Genomic DNA, 18,850 nt, shown 5'->3' with positions numbered 1-18,850 from the left:
AAGGCCAGACTCTCCCGCCTTTGAGGAAGGGCAATTAGAATAGCCAACTGTGGTAAACTAACACGGCCATGTCATGTTCTCCTCAATAGTTCCTTCCTCTTAAATCCACATGCTTGATGAGACAGCTATTTATGCTAAATTATGCTGTAATTTTAAGATTAACTGCGGATGATTTAACTGCTTTGAAGTAAATAACCAGGTCTGATTTACTGTCGCAACAGATTTATAAAAAGCTTTTTGAATGTGCAGTTTAAAAAAAGATTGTTATAGCTCTACACCTCTATAAATCTTCCTTTATTGTTCAACGTAGATGCCAGGCTGCTAGGATCCCATTACAAGTTTACAATCGTTTGGCAACACACTTGAAACTCACTAAAGCAGAAATTAGAGGTGTGTTGGTTTTCCACTGTTCGCACTTGTTTCTGACATGAAATTGGCAGCAGAAAATTCACTCCCTACAGAATTATTTAGCCCTTGGGATTACCTCATTTCAGTGTGTTGGCAAGTTTCGCATTCTCCCTTCCCTCCTGCTCCCCCCCCTGCCCGCACATGTTATATTGTAAAACACAGTTCATATACAGAGCATCATGGCAAAAAAGGTGAAAAATGAGGCATTAAAAGAAAATGGCACCCATTTTGCTCATTCCAGAAACCTGATTTTTTTGAAAGGTAGACAGCATTTCACAGCATGAGTAAACTTAGAAATATGCTTAAAAATAAGGCCCAGATTCTGCTATCCTATTGTAAAACTCATGGCCAAGTGACAGAGTTGATGGGAACTGAGAGATGAACCTTGTTAAGCTTCCTTGGAATGCTCCTCGTAGGCAGATGGCTTTGGCAGGAAAAGTGTCTTCTAAAGCATGCAGATCCCTGGGATCCATGGTGAAAGAAAGCTGCAGCCTCGCTATAAAGTGGTCCCTGTGCAGTGATGGCTGAGCACCTTCTGGTCAGACAACATCTTTCCTGCTAAGTCCATGCAAATATTTCTCTACAAAGAAGATGGAGATATGAATTGAAACTTGGAGTAGTATTGACTCCTTCACAGGTTTCTACAGTATGCCAGGTTCATACTGTATTTGTTGGATGTGGTTCTTTTATACTAGCATGCCTCTTACCAATCTCTGAAGATTTGGAAAGGTAAGGCTTCTCCAGAGTTAAAGAAAGTAAGGCACAGAACACCCGTTCCTTCAGTTTTGTGCAACCAACCCAGTTATACAGATATTTGCTCTCCTATAGCTGGGTTAACAGAAGTAAGCATATTGGCTTGTTTGGCCAGATTCTGCTTTCAGTTATACAGATGCTAAAGGCTAAACTCAGAATTTTCAAGTCTGTGTGCCTAAAATTAGTTTCCTAATTCCATATTTAGGAACCTAAATATAAAGCACGTTTTTCAAAGGTGCTTGCGGCTCCAACTCATTTCAGCAGGACTTGCATGTGTTCATCACTTTTTAAAAATCCGACTGCTTTTATTTAGGAGCCTAAATATAGGTTAGGATCCTAACTTTAAACTCTTTGGTTTGAACATTTTAGCCTAAAACTCTCTTCTCCCTCCCACAAAAAATCAGTTTTTAAAAATAAGTGCCTCTTAGCAGACTGTATGGTTGAGCAGAATACATATTGTGCCTTTAAGATGTATTATAACCCATTTTTTTTTCAATTTAAATTCCCTGTTATTCAGGGAACAAGGTCACTGCATAATGTCATTTCATTTGAGAAATTTAGGGTGAAGGTTCATGAAGCTCTGAAGAATGTTTAAATTTGATTTATTAGACTTTTCCAAACTCTTTACAAATACAAATTGAAACAAAGTGATGTTCTGGAAAAGCTGTTTCCTCAAAAAGAATAGATATTTGGGGCTGATTCCTCAGAGGAAAATGGATGGATACGTCTCATCAGTTTTTGTTTATTTGTTTGTTTTAAAGAAATTTGACTTAATGTTACTTATGGCATGTTTGTCAGAAGCTCAGTATGTATAAATGAGTCTGCTTAATCTAAGGGTATGTCTACACTTACCCGGTAGTTCGGCGGCGAGCGATCGAACTTTTGGGTTCGACTTATCGCGTCTTGTCTGGACGCGATAAGTCGAACCAGGAAGTGCTCGCCGTCGACTGCGGTACTCCAGCTAGACGAGAGGAGTACCGCGGAGTCGACGGGGGAGCCTGCCTGCCGCGTGTGGACCGAGGTAAGTTCGAACTAAGGTACTTCGAACTTCAGTTGAAGTTGCGTACCTTAGTTCGAATTAGGGGGTTAGTGTAGACCTGGCCTAAGTAATGTTTGTAAATGATGCAGGATTGATAATTATGGCAAATGGTTATCCAGAGAAGAGGCACAGCATAGGCAATGCCTGTCTAGTCTTCCTTGCACCACCATGTCAGCGTGTATCAACTATTAAATAGTAGGTGGGATCGATGCTAGGTGTCTGTTGGATCTGGAAAAAAACTGAGGCTCATTTCCTTTAATGAAGACCTGTCTTTTTTAATAAGATGCATTTAAAAATCTATCTTGAGAGGCGAAATTTGAAGGCAATAATATAAAGCCACCCTCCAAATTGCTGTCTCTTGCCCTCCTCCTAAATTAAATTATTGGTTCCCTTTGCACATACATTCTTTTGTCTCTTTCCTTAAAAACAGATACTACAATCGCCAGAACTCTCACTATTGTATTGTGAGTTGTCAAGGCTGATTCCCCACTTTGAGTGCTGAAGGTGGGAGCCCGCAAGGATTCTAAAAATTAATACTAGCCACTCCCAAGGTTACAGCTTTTTCTGACCTTGGATGGGTAGATGCTGCCACCACCCAAGTGCAAAAACCTTCTGAATACCCAGAAAGGCGCACTTGAGAATTCCTTCCTGTGGAGTATCCTCAAGCCCTTTCAACCCCTGCCCCCCCCCTTCTGGGGAAGAGCTGAGAAAGAAAAACAAAGGAAATCAGCTGTTGCCACCAGCTAATTAAACAACATATGCACAAACCTCTTAGGGACACCAAAATTCAATCCTGTTCTTGAAAAGGGTACATTTTATTAAAAACAAAAAGAAAGAAAATACATCTGCAACTTAGGCTTTTTGCTAGGTTTGAAAAAACAATTACAAGGATTAAGCATCAAGATAGCTTCTTTAGGTCCAGCTTAAAGATTACAAACAAAGCAAAAGCATCTGGGGTTAGCACAGAGGAGTCCACAAGCCATAAAGAAATAAGAGATAAATCTAATTGTGTCTTCCTAGACATTTCCTGATCTACTTACATAGCTGGGGTTTCAAATGAGTAGTTTCTAGGTATGATCTGATGATTTTCCATACCTGGCCAAAGCTTTTTACAGCATAGTTCCAGCCATGTCTCTGCTCTGTCCCCTCTCTCCGGAGAACAACAACAGACAGACAAAAGGGAAGTTTTCCCCCCAATTTTAAGAAGTTCTAGCCTTCCCATTGGCTCTTTTGGTCAGGTGCCCCCTCCCTTCCTTTTATCTAAGCCGGGAGACTTTTTACCCTTTACAGGTAAAGCAAGTAGAGAATAATTACTAAAAGGGATTTGATAGCTAACTGGCTGGCTGGGTGGGTGTCCATAAAAGGGAACTATCCCTCTGCCCTTCATTCATCACATGAGTCTTGCAGTATTTGATGAATTTCTGCTGGAATCTCAACTTTCATTGTCGGGATGGGGTGGGGTGGGAGATGAGGTTTACAGCCATCACAGTTATGGAGAAAAGCTTGAAAGAAACAAGAGCACCCTAAAGGCTCAGAAACCAGAAGGAAAGAACCCAGATTTTATTATTTTTTAAGACTGTCATGATTTTTAAGCCATCTCATGACCTTCAGAGGCCTGACTTTTTTGAAAACTGCAGGTTGGTAATACTGCCTTCAGCAGAATCTACTCATGTTAGATTATTGTAATTAACCTTTTGCCACCTTATTAGGCACTGTTAACTCCCACTGCAGAATGCTCTCACCTGAGGGTCCCATTACCCTTCCTGTTTGGGAAAGAGCAGTACTTAGACCTATCCCTGAAGTGACTAGAGTTGGAAGCTGTGGGACAGCAGCCTGGGAGCTGGTTATGGGGAAAAAGGCTGTATGGCTTGGGATCTGGGACTGAAAGATGAAGAGCTGGGCTGGGAAGCAGCTTGTTTCTGGCAGAGTGGCCAGCAGTAGTTGTGCCAGGCAGAGACTTGAGAGTAGACTGCAAACAAGGAAGCTGTGCAAACAGCTCTGAACAAAAAGGACCAAGGGACTGAAGTCTGGCTAGTGGATGATGGCCTCCTGAAGAGGAGAGGCCTCCAGTAAGTATCCCTTGCATTAAGCCTGAGCAGTGGTGTCAGCAGCCTCTTCCAGGTGGGGGGCCTGAGGTGGGCTAGACAGACAATTGTGGGGGCTGTGCTCCTGCTCCCCATGAGGCCCTACCTCTTTCCGTACCCCTGCCCCCTGTTCCTCCTAAGTTCCAGCCCCGCTGCCTCCTCTTCTCACCCCTGCCCCAAGACCCTGCCTCCTGGTCGGGGATGGGCTGCTCCTCAGCTATCCACCGTGCTACGACTGCTCACAGCTTAGAAATAGCCACCAGGATGGGGGGGACCTGGCTCCGGGGCTGGCAGAGCTCTTGCAGAGCAGCAACCAAAGGAGGCATGGCCCAGAAGCCTGGGCAGGTCAGTCCATGCAGCTGTGGAGAACCCCAGACCCTCTACCTGCCCTGGGCGACACGCCCCGGCTGGTGTGGACATGGGCCGGGGCCTGCTCTTGGGCACCCCGGTGCCCCACCTGAGCTAACTCCAGCTCTGCTGCTGGTGGCACTGTTGCCACCTTCAGAGCTGTGCAGCCAGAGAGCGGCCACTGCTACAGGGTGGCTATGGCAAATTTTGTGGTGGTAATAATTGTTGCTAGGCCAACCCGTAGTGCCACCCTGAGCCTGAGGAGCCTTACTTCAAACCCCTGTAGAAAAATTTGACTCTTTGGTCTAATATTTTAGCCAAAAACTCAATTTTTTTGGCTTAAAACTAAAATATTTCAATTGAAGCTAGCAATGTGGTTCCTCTTGGGACTTGTAGTTTGCATATCTCATGCTCCTGCTTTCCCCTCTGGCTGGAGTACATCTGCCATGTACCTTCTCCCCTCATGTTGAGGGAAGGATAGTACCTCAGAGGAGTTCCTTGCCATGGTGTATCATGGCAGATGTAATCCAGCAAGAGAGCCTGGGTCCTAGAGAAAATGGGAACGCCTAAGGCATCTGAACTACAACTGCTATGAGGCCCTGTGGGACCAGTATTGAATTTAGATATTTTGGTTTGCATTTTTTGATGAAACATCAACATTTTCCAACCAAAGCAGACAATTATAGTGAAAAAATGTGTTTAATCAAAAACCCAATTTTTATATATAAAAAAAAACAGTTATAAGAGAAAATTCTTGACCAGTGCTACTGTTTACATACAGACATTTACATGTGAACAGCTCTAAAATGAGCCATACACTATTGACTTACTAACATTCTATAGCATCCTCATTTGATTTTCATAGTGAACACTCTGTTACCCCCACCAGGAACTGCACAAAAGTTGAAAATTCAAAACATAAAATCTACTACTATATTAAACTGGCCAAAAAACAGATTTTGTTTGCAAATTCTTTCCCACTCCCAAAATCAGTACAAAAGATCTACAGTAGAACCTTAGAGTTACAAACACCATAGTTATGAACTCACCAGTCAACCCCACAGCTCATTTGCAACTGGAAGTACACAGTCAGACAGTAGCCAATGCAAAAAACAAACGAGCAACCCAAATACAGTACAGTACTGTGTTAAACATAAACCCTTAAAAAAATAAAGGGAAAACAGCATTTTTCTTCTGCATAGTAAAGTTTCAAAGCTGTATTAAGTCAATGTTCAGTTGTAAACTTTTGAAAGAACAACCATAACGTTTGGTTCTGTGTTATGAACGTTTCAGAGTTCCAAACAACCTCCATTCCCAAGGTGTTTGTAACTCTGAGGTTCTACTGTATACTAAACTCCGATATGAATCGGTTATTTCTTTTAAAAAATGGGCTACAGTTTTATTGGGGGGGGGGGCAGAGTGACGAGTCACCATCTACAAAATTATATTTCACAGGTTTTAGGGGAAAAAACAAGCTGTTTTGGGATTTGTTGGCTTGTCTTTGATTTTTGCTTATATTTTTGGCTAAAAGGAATTACATTATCTTTCCAAATATGCAGGTACAAACTTCATTCTGGAAAAGAACCTATAGCTAAATATATACTATACAGTTTAATGGAAATAAATCCAACCACAATCCCAAAATGAAACAGAATATTCACAGTTTTGATGTCAAGGAAGCTCTTAAACTATAGCTGATAAGAAGTCACTTGGATGGCATTAGAGCTATGAAATAAAACGATCTTTTAGTGTTAAAAACATTAACCAAGGACTGATTTCCCTTGATAATTGACATTTAGATTGTTGCTCCTGTCAGCCTTTAGTGGATCCTCAAGATCCTCAGATAGCACTCACAACATACGGTATTCTGAGTTAGGAAATCCCCTAAACCAGTGGTGGGTAACCTGCGGCCCACGGGCCACACGCAGCTGGTCAGGGAAATCTGCTGGCGGGCCGCGAGACAGTGTTTACATTGACTGTCTGCAGGGATGGCTGCCCGCAGCTCCCAGTAGCCGTGGTTTGCCGTTCCCGGCCAATGGGAGCTGTGGGAAGTGGCAGCCAGCACATCTCTGTGGCCCGCGACACTTCCTGCAGTTCCCATTGGCCGGGAACGGCGAACTGCAGCCACTGGGAGCTGTGGACGGCCGTGCCTGCGGACGGTCACTGTAAACACTGTCTCGCGGTCTGCCAGCGGATTACCCTGACGGGCCGTATGCAGCCCGCGGGCCACAGGTTGCCCACAACTGCCCTAAGCACTTTTTGAAGTTTTAGAAGCTTGATTTTCTAGCTTAAAAATGTACAGAGGGTTTGAATTTGTTACTCAGAAAGAGACATAGAATGTGCCCATTTCTGAAGAATTGTTAGCTTTGTTTACATTGGAATGCATCAAAAAAACCTTACAAAAATCTTATTTGTCCACCAAAAACTGAATGAGGACTATGTGCCCTTCTGCAGGATTTCTTAATCTCTGTTATATCATTTGGCCCTAGATACCAAAAATACATAGGCCTCTTCACATGTCAAGAAAAAATAGGATTTGTACTAAAACATGTGGACAGAGACAATTTGTTAGTTTTCCTCCTTGCAGTGGCAAAATCAAAGCCCTTTATGCAATATTTAGTGCATTGGATACTTTTGCTTTTACTGAGTCCTTCATGACAATAAAGAAACCAATAAAAAGATATAGAGTATTTTTTTTCCATTTTCTATGAGCTCACACTTCCTTTTGGAAGTCTTATTTCTAGTGGAAATTAGTATGTTTATATTAAGAGCCATGCAGACACTATAAAAGACTATAAGTATTTACAAGCAATTGGAATTAAAAACACACAACATGTGACATGAAATGTAAGATATTTTAGAGTTCTGATGACATCAGGATAACCTGGGGAATTACAGACCAGTTATCTTAACTTTTGTACCTGGAAAGATAATAAGGCAAATAATTAATCAATTTGCAAACATCTAGAAGATAATCAGGTGATAAATAACAGCATGGATTTGTCAAGAATAAATCATATCAAACCAACCTGATAGCTTTCTTTGACAGGGTTACAAGCCTCGTGGATATGGGGCAAGTGGTAGATGTGGTATATCTTGACTTTAGTAAAGTTTTTGAGACTGTCTCGCATGATCTTCTCATAAACAAACTAGGGAAATGCAACCTAGATGGAGTTACTGTAAGATGGGTGCATAACTAGTTGGAAAACCATTCCCCAAGAGTACCATAGTTATCAGTGGTTCACAGTCATGCTGGAAGGGCATAACGAGTAAGATCCTCCACTGATTAGTTCTGAGTCCAGTTCTGTTCAATATCTTCATCAGTGATTTAGATAATGGAATAGAGAGTGCACTTACAAAGTTTGCGGACGATACCAAGCTGGGAGGGGATGCAAGTGCTTTGGAGGATAGGATTATAATTCAAAATGATCTGGACAAACTGGAGAAATGGTCTGAAGTAAATAGGATGAAATTCAATAAGAACAAATGCAATTAATTCATTTAGGAAGGAACAATCATTTGCACACATACAAAATAGGAAATGACTGCCTAGGAAGGAGTACTGCAGAAAGGGATCTGGGGGTCATAGTGCACCACAAGCTAACTATGAATCAACAGTGTAACACTGTGGCAAAAAAAGTGAACATCATTCTGGAGTGTATTAACAGGAGTGTTGTAAGCACGACACGAGAAGTAATTCTTCTGCTCTTCTTCGTGGTGATTAGGTCTCAACTGGAGTATTGTGTCCAGTTCTGGGAGAGCACATTTCAGGAAAGATGTGGACAAATTGGAGAAAGTCCAGAGAAGAGCAACAAAAATTATTAAAGGTCTAGAAAGCATGACCTATGAGGGAAGATTGAAAAAAATGGGTTTGTTTAGTCTGGAAAAGAGAAGACTGAGAGGGGGCATAACAGTTTTCAAGTACATAAAAGGTTGTTACAAGGAGGAGGGATACAAAATGTTGTTCTTAACCTCTGAGGATAGGAAAAGAAGCAATGGGCTTAAATTGCAAGCAGGTTAGACAAATACCTGTCAGGGATGGTCTAGATAATACTTAGTCCTGCAATGAGTGCCAGGGGACTGGACTAGATGACCTCTCGAGGTCCCTTCCAGTTTTATGATTCTGTGATAAACTATGCAAGTAATAAATTGAAATACCTGCACAACCCTTTCATATCTTTACAGTCCAGTATTTCACACTAGCTTATACAACAGTCACCTCTCTTTCAATACAAGTATAATAATGTGCTAATGAATACACTTTCAGCCAAATTTTGCCCTCACCTATATTCATGAACTTCAATAATGTTTTGAATATAAGAAATGTCTATTATACTATTCTTTCTAGAGTCCTTAATAGGATATTGGGTACATTTGTTTCTGGAGAGTGAAAAAGAAAGGATGATGGTTTTTAAGCAGCAAATTTCTAGGAAAAGTGTCTTTACCATAAAAAAGAGAGAAATTTCAGGCATATATAGTATGTCCAAATATAGATGCCTTCAGTGGACAGACGTTCTTTTTTGGAGCTTTCTGAAGCTATACACCTGGGGTATACAACTCAAAAAATGTTTAATTACATAAAAAAGGTGAGTGTCATAATCATTCTGTAGAAAAGTAGGCGTTAATCTATAAATTTAGACTCGTGCTGTTGAACCTACTTAGCAACTTCTTTAGTAGAAAGTATGATCTAAAATGTATTTAAAAACAAAACAGCAGCCCTAAAAGGTATACTGCAGCCAACTTGCATGGTAACTACAGAGCTGAAGAATTAAAAGTGGCTTAATGTGACTTTTAGTTCTTTGGTGATAGCAAAATTGAGGAGATTAAAAGCCTGAGTCATAAAAAATGCATCTACTAGTTAAGTGCCTTTTTAATGTACTTAGTAAAGTGTGGAATGCATTTTTTTGAGCTAGATGAACTTTGGTAATTCATTACAACTTTTTTCTCTTGTGAGCAATTTACCAGCTATAATTTACAAGCAGGGCATGCAGCACAAAAAAGTAGACAAAAGACAAAAAGAGCAACTGATCCTTCAACACACAAAATACGCAACACATGTTTGTAGATATTAAATGCAGTTGCTAAAGTGCGTTGAATTTCCAGGTTGCTATTAGATGGAAGTGATATAATGACCCAGAGGGTTTATATTAGAAGGTGTATAGTTCAGCAAAGAGGAGGCATTGTGCAGTGGGAGATTTCTTACTCTTTTCCTGCAGCAGCACTCTGAGGAGGCATGTGTGCATGTGGCTTTTCTGAAATTTTCCCTCCCCTATTGATACTGTGTGATTATGCTCCTTTGTTTACAGTGTGTCCTCAGAATAACACGTTTTTAATGTGTGAATGCAGCCTTGTTATGTTCCTCTGACTTCTGCCCCTTCCTCTCCTATAAAACTTCCCACTCTCAAACCCATATCCACAGTTCTTCCAATAATAACCAGCTTCCCTGCTATGGCATTATTTTTTTCACGTGTGCCAGGTACATTGCTAAATGTAGCGGATTCTGAGTTCAAGAGCTTGCATCTCCAGCAGCCAAATGTCAACAAAGTAGCTGCTCTTCACCTCCTGTCTGTCTCCCTGACTCCAAAGTGAGAGACTGCAGAGGAGGAGAGATGGTGGGGAGAGCATCCTTGGGTGCAAGGACAGTTAATATAATGTCCCAGATCTGTCCCACCCGCACTACTGACCTACTGAATTGAATGGGGCTGGCACATGCAGCTAGTGACTCCGTTTAAGCTGTCTGCTTTCAGCTGCTCCAGGCAGCAGCCAGCGCCTACTGCAGTAGCTTACAAAGAACAGCTTCTTCTGGTCCTGATGTAGACAGCAATAGACTGCTCCTCAGAGAAACAGAGCCTAATGGTAAGTGAAAGGGAAGGGTTCTTTCAGCAGTTAGGGGAGAAAGAGTGCAGCAACTGGAGAGCAGCAGAGGGCAGCAGTTAGGTAATGGGACACTAGTAGAGAAGCCACTGGATGGGGGCAAAGATTAATTTCCCTTTTTTTCTGATTCAGACATTTCAGGCTGTGTATCCAGAGTTAGTCCTTTTAAAATAAAGGAACATTTTGTTTCCTACCTCAGCAATAAATGAAGTAGCCCTTAGAGTATGCCATGAGCTCTGCAGAGGACCTAACCCTTTGCACAGGCTCTCCCATCTGTCGCTGACCCTTCGGAAGTGTGGTGTAAAATAACTTAAATTACAACAAAACATAAACCTTTGCATAAGCATTTTCCAAAAACTAGGTGTTTCTCCCTGAAGGACTTCCATGGCTCAGACCCTAGTTGCCTTTGCCTCTCAGAGCATCTCCATTCTCTTTTATATCCTGGTTAACCCTGACAAGATCCACTGCCTGCATCAGCAATCATTACTCTGCATGTCCGTGGAAGGTTTTAGTGCCCAAGTTTAGGGCTTCCCCATAGAGAATCCCTGTATTCCTTTGGAGAGTCCTCTAATCAGACAGCCTGTTACATACGGCTTTTGCAACTGGAACCTCTGCTCTTGCACAGCTCCTCACAGGGGCTCGATATTGTGGAAGGAAGGGCACGAAAATAAATACTAACAGCCCTCGGTGCTTGTTCTACTCTGTTGCTTGGCATCTCTTGGATTCTCAAGCAGCCTCAACTGTGACCATTTCTTTCTGATGTGGAATTTGCTACATTATCCATGTTTTTTTAACCTCTAGCCTTCACTATAAAATGGCTGTCTACTGCCATTTCTTGTGAAATGTGAATGAGTAGAGCTGATCACAAAACAGGAAAACTTATCACAAACATTTCCATGAAAGATTTCCCCTTTTTAAAAATTTCTTGAATTTTTTTCACCAGCTGTGTTAAGATATATGCAAGTATTATGTAAAAGCTATTTTTAATGAAGGAAAAAGTATCTACTTGTCCATGCATTACCTAATTTACTTGGAGAAGTCACATCCATAGGAAATTATTGATGCCAATAATTTAATATTTTTTTAAAGGATTAAGTAATTATATAACTATATAATACCCACAGTTACTCAAGTGAATATAAAATTACAAAGGGCAACATTTTCAAAAGTGCTTAAATGATTTAGGAGACTAAATTCCATTTTCAGAATTGACTTAGGCACATAGGATCCTAAATTTCATCCCCAGGAAAACAGAACTTGTGCTTCTAAGTGAGTAAAACTTGCTTCAGAAAATGGGATTTAGGCACTTTTGAAAATTGTACATAAAGGCTCCAATATCAATCGATAGAGTAAAATCCTGGCCACATTGAAGTCAGTGGGAGTTTTGTCATTGATTTCAGTGGGGCCAGGATTTCGCTCATGTTTTTCATTGCATATGCTATATCCTACCTGGAGTAAGAAAAATAGCCCCTTCCTTCCCCCGGTGTATAATATCTTGGTACCCTCAGGAGGTTTAGGCCTTCCTCTAATGCATCTGTCATTGGCCACTACTGGAGGTAATATACTGAACTAGATGGAACAGTCCTGTTCTCACATGGTAATTCCTATGTCCCTATAATACTTGTCCCCATAAGGAGAGGGGGTATAATATCAGCTTTGAATTAAAAGGAAAATAAGTAGTAGGTGGAGAGAGAAGATGTGAGTAGAAGTGACAGTAGTGAACTGTGCAATGTGGTGGCTGAAATGGAATACAGCCAATGTTTGTTCCTGATGTTTTATTGAATAAAGTCTTGTATATATTATCAGTCCTTCAAAAGATGATACAAGTTTCTTCATGTCTATTTAAGTATTTCAGCAAATGCATATTTCATAAACCTCCACTTATTGCCACAAACTCAAATTGTCTTCAATTTGTCTGTCTGAATCAAGTTCACATTACATGCCTTGATGCAGTAAGTGTGTTTATGGTGAACAGTTGAACATCTGTTTCAAGGAAAACTCTACCCACTGCTCTCAAACCAAGAATCTAAAGGTACAAACAAGAGGGAAACAATTCTTATCTTGTGAAATGCAATTTTAATTACAATTGCCGTTTCTGGCCTATATGTTGGTGATAGCTTTCTTGCTGAAAAAGACACCACTTCTGCTACACACAGTATGGAGCCCATTATAGGGCATTGCAAATTAATTTTAAATTATAAAGTATTTTAGGGTTTAAAATTTAAAATATTTAAAGAAAATAAAGTTATTTTATTATAATTAAACTAGGTTAGGAATTGGTTTAAATTGTCTTACAGAAGGATTTCATGCTGCCAGTGTCATAAATGACATTACAGTTTCAGCAAGGTGATCAACACCAGTAGAAGACTCAGAAATATTAATTTGAGTGAAAATAAATAAGTGTCTTTATTATAAGAGCTTCTTCATGCTCCTACTGTTTGGCCAAATAGAGTAGATACAACTGTCTATTCTAAATTAGCTATTACCACTCAAGAAAGGGATCTTGGAGTCATTGTGAATAGTTCTCTGAAAACATCCACTCAACGTGTAGCGGCAGTCAAAAAAGCTAACAGAACGTTGGCAATCATTAGGAAAGGGATAGATAATAAGACAGAAAATATCATAATGGTATGCCCACTTCCTGAATACTGCATACAGATCTGGTTGGCCCAACTCAACAAAGATATATTCAAATTGGAAAAAGTACAGAGAAGGACAACAAAAATGTTTACGGATATGGAACAGCTTCCGTATGAGAAGAGATTAAAAAGACTGGGACTTCTCAGATTAGAAAAGAGACGCTAAGAGGGGATATGATAGAGGTGTATAAAATCGTGACTGGTGTGAAGAAAGTGAGTAAGGAAATTACTCCTTCATATAATACATGAACTAGGGGTCAGTGAAACCAGTGAAATTAATAGGCAGCAGGTTTAAAACAAACAAAAATAAGTATTTCTTCACACAACGCACAGTCAGTCTGTGGAACTCTTTGCCAGAGGACGTTGTGAAGGCCAAAACTATAACAGGGATCAAAAAAGAATTTGATAAATTCATGGAGGATAGGTTCATCAGTGGCTATTATCCAGGATGGGCAGGGATGCAACACCATTCTCTGAGCATCCCTAGCCTCTGTTTTGCCAGAAACTAGGAATGGACGATAAGGGATGGATCACTCGATGATTGTCTGTTCTGTTCATTTCCTCTGAAATACCTGGCATTGGCTACTGTTGGAAGACAGGAGACTGGGCTAAATGGACTGTTGGTCTGACCCAGTATGGCCGTTCTTATGTTCTTAACTGTCTTTAAGGGGAACTGCACAGGCTTTAAACCAAAAATCTGAAAATTCTTTCAAGGATTCCATGAGAGAAAATATTATATAGTCACCGTTTTTAAAATGTAACAAAATTTGAAGTAACTATCACCTTAATGAGAAGCAAAACTCCTAATTTCTGTGTCAGGATCAGTGACAAGTTCCATAAACAAAGATTTAAAACAGGAGTTCTCAAACTAGGGGTCGTGACCCATCGGGGGTCGCGAGGTTATTCTCTGGGGGGTTGTGAGCTGTCAGCCTCCATCTCAAACCCCGCTTCACCTCCAGCATTTATAATAGTGTTACATATTTTAAAAAGAGTTACTAATTTATAAGGGGGGGTCGCACTGTGTGAAAGGAGTCACCATTACAAAAGTTTGAGAACCACTGATTTAAAAGAACATCTCATTGTAAATCCCTACTGTACCTGAATTCCTTTTTTCCCCCTGATGTAACCCACTCTGGCTGTAAAAGTCTACAGCTCAGATTTTTCAGAATCTTTGTAAGGGAATTTCATTTAAAATACATAACTTCTTTCATTTATACACAATAGACTTTTTCATCTTTTTGCAACTTACATGTGGGTTTTTAAACTTACAGCAAAAACTTGTTCTTTAATCAGTTTTAAATAAACAATATAACATAAGAGCCACAGTTGTGTATGTTACATCTTCCATCACACAAATTTATCTGTAAAAACCTGTGGTAACTTTCTGAAACCAGCTGCTCCACTGGGATCTGTAATTCTGTCAACACACAGCTATCCATATCTGTGTTTCTCATGGTATTCTATATTTCATAAAAGCACCCTCATGCAGAGATGTTGCTTCTGGGCATAACACTAAAAAATGATGGTAGTGTCCCAGTTTAAAATAAAGGAGTCTGAATCAGAGTGCCTGACCCAACTGAAATAAATTCATATATTTGAAAGTCCCAGATCTTTGTAGTTGTACTTGGATCTTCCCTACTTAAAAGGGAACAAAGCTATCAGGACAGATACTAAGTCATTCACCATTCTTAGTATTTGACTCAAGAACTGAATTGCTTATTATATGCCATAGGAATAAATGAAAGTCATTGTATATATTCCAATCATAACAACATCTTGAGCTCTTTAAAATTTTACATCATCTGTTTTGATGGAATAGCCAACAATTCAGTTATTCATATTGCATTTGCACTTTTGATTAATAATCTCATTTTTTCCTTTGGCAGATGTACAACAAATGGCAATCGACTGGCTCACTGGAAATTTTTATTTTGTGGATCATGTCAGTGACAGAATCTTTGTGTGTAATCACAATGGAACTGTGTGCATTACCCTGATTGATCTTGATCTTCAAAACCCTAAGGCAATAGCTGTTGATCCAACATCAGGGTAAGAGTATTGTTCATATAACATGCTTGTTAAATTATACAATGCATACTTGCATGCAAAAAAATCTAAAACATTTATGTTTTATTTCAGTGCTTGTGCTTTTCAGGCCACACATTTACCTAATATAAACCTTAAATGACAGATTAATTATTAGCTCATGAAACTTCCTTAAGACATCCCAATGTGATAAGAATGCTACTTCTCTCTAGGAGAGTAAATAATACACCCATTTCATTCAGGTGTTTTGAGACATAATATTTGCAGTTATTTATTGAGCTGTTTATTTTGTTGTAAAAAATAAGTACAACAATAATATATGTAGGTAATGTGTACATTGAAAGGTCTTGCTTCAGTTGTCACAAGTAATTGCTGAACCATTTTAATAATAGTATATGTTTTTGTGACTTTAAAATTGCAGGAAAAATGGAAAAGTAACTTAGCTCTTAACAAGTTTTCTCCAGTACATTCTAACCCTTTTTAGAATATAAAGAAAAGGAATGTCGCAACCATCTTCTTATATTTTACTCCCTAATCTGTAGGGGCATTAGGACCTCATCACTAGTATGTTTCGGAGCAGAACCAAGCCACCAGACTCTCTTCATGTGCTCCTATTGGGAGTCAGTGAAATATAAACAGTATGGAATTGCATTTTTATTGCATAAACACATTCAGAATCATTTGGGGAGGAAAACCTCAGTTAAAATACTGGCCACTAAAACCCTTTACCTTATAACCACTACCAGCTAGAAAAAGTTTTCAAGCAAAATGATGAAGTAGGATGCATCACTGAGCATGGAGGAAATGATGTTTAAGATGTAAATTTCAATGAGGTTTTTGGAGTGGCTGTTTTGTCCTCCTTATTGTTTTATTAGTCTGCAGGTAGTTAAATATGAAATGACTGGTGGAATATGTCCTAAACTGCCATAAGCCTCTGCTCAATAAATAGGAAAATATTTACTGAAGAAACAGCTTGTCATCCATATGTGGACTTTTGTTACTCTTTACTTAAAGCCTGATTGAATATTAAGATGCATCATCACAATGGGTTTAATTTTGACAAGAACAGCTTGCATGTAAACTTTGCAACGGAAGCTGTATAATATAATTCCTGAATATAGCTGTATTTCTATTTGCAACAGATGGTAAACTTGACTCAGTCTGACTGCAGTGATGTTTCAAAAAGACATTAGTGAAAGAAGTTGTATTTAAACCGATTTGTTTGGTAATTCTCATAAGAAAGAACTGGAGGTTTTCAAATGGGCTAACAGCAGCCTTTTCAACTACATTTATTTACATGTTCTGTGCTGGATTTGCTAGTTGAATTCCAAACTAGTTATTAAATAATCTTGTCTGTCAAAAATATCAGAATTGAATTGAATTATTTTCCTTGAAATAAAGAACACAGATCTTTTTGGAACAAAACTGTCATACCAGAATATCATATATGTTAACAAATCTCCCTTTTGAACACCAATATCTTTCTTTCCCCTACTCTTCCCATTTTTCACTGTCATGATATCAAAGATCCTCAATTTGGCAAAGAATTTCAGAGTAGAAAAGCCTCATGTTGTTTGCACTTAGTCTCTGAAGGATTCCTTTGGCTTTGATAGCTGTTTAAATATAATTTTGTCATGTATCATTTATTGGAATAGGGAAATAACTTTTTTATATTTAATGAGTGTTCTGTACACTGAAGTCATGTATATTGTACATGTACATTGTGTGGGGGTTCTATACTTACTTTCAAGAACATTTTTTTCAGTTACACACATTAGAGATCATTTTTATTTTGTATGTTGTCTTGTCCATACCTCTTGCCAGCACAGGAAGTTTCCTTACATTGTAAATCTGACTTCAAACTACTATGAAAAATTTTTTAAAGCAACAAAGCTTCTCTCAGTTCCACTGACAGAACATTCCACTGTCTTTTCCTTTGCTCAAGTCCATCCTATTGTTCCTCGAAACAGTGTCACTCCCACTCTGGTATTTTTTCGCCCTCCATATAAACATAGCCCAAAAATGTTTGCAGTGTTCCAAGTGTGGTCCAACTGGTACCATACACAATACAACTTGATTTTGTACAGCATCTTTCATACAGTATCGCATAACCCTTTACTGTATCCCAAAATGCTTCACTGTATTAAATAATACAATACAGAAGGCAGCCTATTAGTCATAACATATATATATTGCTGGTGCAAAAATAAACAGTGTCTTAACAGTTTTAGATTTTTTAAATAATGATGTGAAGACTTAATCTAATTAATACATTAAAGTATTTCTTCTTAATGCCATAGGCTCAGCATGTGTCCTCTAATGGAAGAAACCACAGGTGGGAGTCTTAGCAGGGAGGAAAACTCTAAAGTTCCCTTTGCAGAGATCTCCCCCAAATGGTTACATGAGCAGTGGGAAAGGGGGTTCTTTTCCTCCCATGGAACGAAGAAGGGTTTAGCTTCCCATGGAAGATTCCTTCATGGAATCTTCAGATCCCAGAAGATCCATGCAGAGGCCATAGTCCCCACACGGGCTTCTAAGACTTCCTATTTCTGGCAGAGTGGAATCCCTGGACCCAGGGCTTCCTTTAGTGGGATCCTGAAGTGGAGAGGAGCATTGGAATAGTTAATAGAGTCTCAAGCTGTATTCACTTTCCTGCAGATTCATTATGGGGCATGGGAAGAGATGAAGTGCATCACCCCATTATTGAATAGCATTAAATTAAAGCTCCAGCCTCAGATTTATATTGAAGTAACTTGAAATGCATTGTTACTTGCATTTATGTTAGGTTGTGACATGAAAAGGAACTCTTTCCAAACTGGGCAGTTGCTGCATTCTGCTATTAGCTAGGACTACAATTACACAGAAAATGTGTGTGCCAACCCCATAACACTCTGTCTCCACAATCTTGTCCCAGCACCGTTTCACAAATGGTGGATCCTGACCCACATTCGGTCATGAGAAGGGTCTAGGTGGGTCATGCGGTCCACAAAAGAGCCCCCCCACACACACACTCTCACTTCCTGTGAGCAGCTGGATCTGAGCAGCAGCAACAGCATGGAGAAAGCTGCTGAAGCGAGCAAATGGACACTCAGTAGACTGGTAGTGACTATGTCCTGGCCATGGGGACAGTTGGGGACAGAGGGACTGGCTGGGGCTGTTGGAGAGGTGAGAACTGCAAGAGCAAGAGAAAGAGAGCTGAGGGGTCAGGCTGGGAAGGGGAGGAGAGGGGAGGGGAGGGGAAAGAAGAGCAGAGATAGTCCCAAAAAAGACAAAATGCAGATTGCCTTACTTAAATGTTTGGGAACAACTTTCCTAACAGACCCCTGCTCCATTGGAAGCTTTTTTATACTCCTGCCAGCCAAGAGGAAAGGTCATGTGAGTCTGTGTACTTACATGGGTGCTGTTGCTCTTCTGGTGGTATCTCTGAATGGCCAAGAGGCATGCCCTTTTCTTTTCTTTTCTTTTCTTTTCTTTTCTTTTCTTTTCTTTTCTCCTTTATTTCATGCTAATATTTTAAATATATATTTTTAATTACTTCAATATCAAAGTACTATTTCTATGTAAATATATTATTACGTTATATACTTATCTGTCTCATGACGATATTGGTTTTATTTTTTCTTTATTGAAAATTTTATAATAACTCATAAAAGGTGCAG

At 39.6% G+C, this 18,850-nt stretch overlaps 1 protein-coding gene across 1 annotated transcript in view; it reads left to right on the top strand.

Moving 5' to 3' along the window:
• Positions 1–18,850, top strand: part of LRP1B (LDL receptor related protein 1B) — a 1,279,381-nt gene that overhangs the window by 598,982 nt on the left and 661,549 nt on the right. Inside the window, exon 7 of the mRNA XM_026647738.1 lies at positions 15,032–15,194. Coding sequence (XP_026503523.1) covers positions 15,032–15,194 — 163 coding nt within the window. The remainder of the gene's footprint in view (positions 1–15,031; positions 15,195–18,850) is intronic.

Source organism: Terrapene carolina, unplaced genomic scaffold (assembly GCF_002925995.2).
Source record: "Terrapene carolina triunguis isolate 2854851 unplaced genomic scaffold, T_m_triunguis-2.0 Scaffold62, whole genome shotgun sequence".
In the NCBI taxonomy this organism is placed as follows: domain Eukaryota; kingdom Metazoa; phylum Chordata; order Testudines; family Emydidae; genus Terrapene; species Terrapene triunguis.
This window is presented reverse-complemented; position numbering and strand designations above follow the sequence as displayed.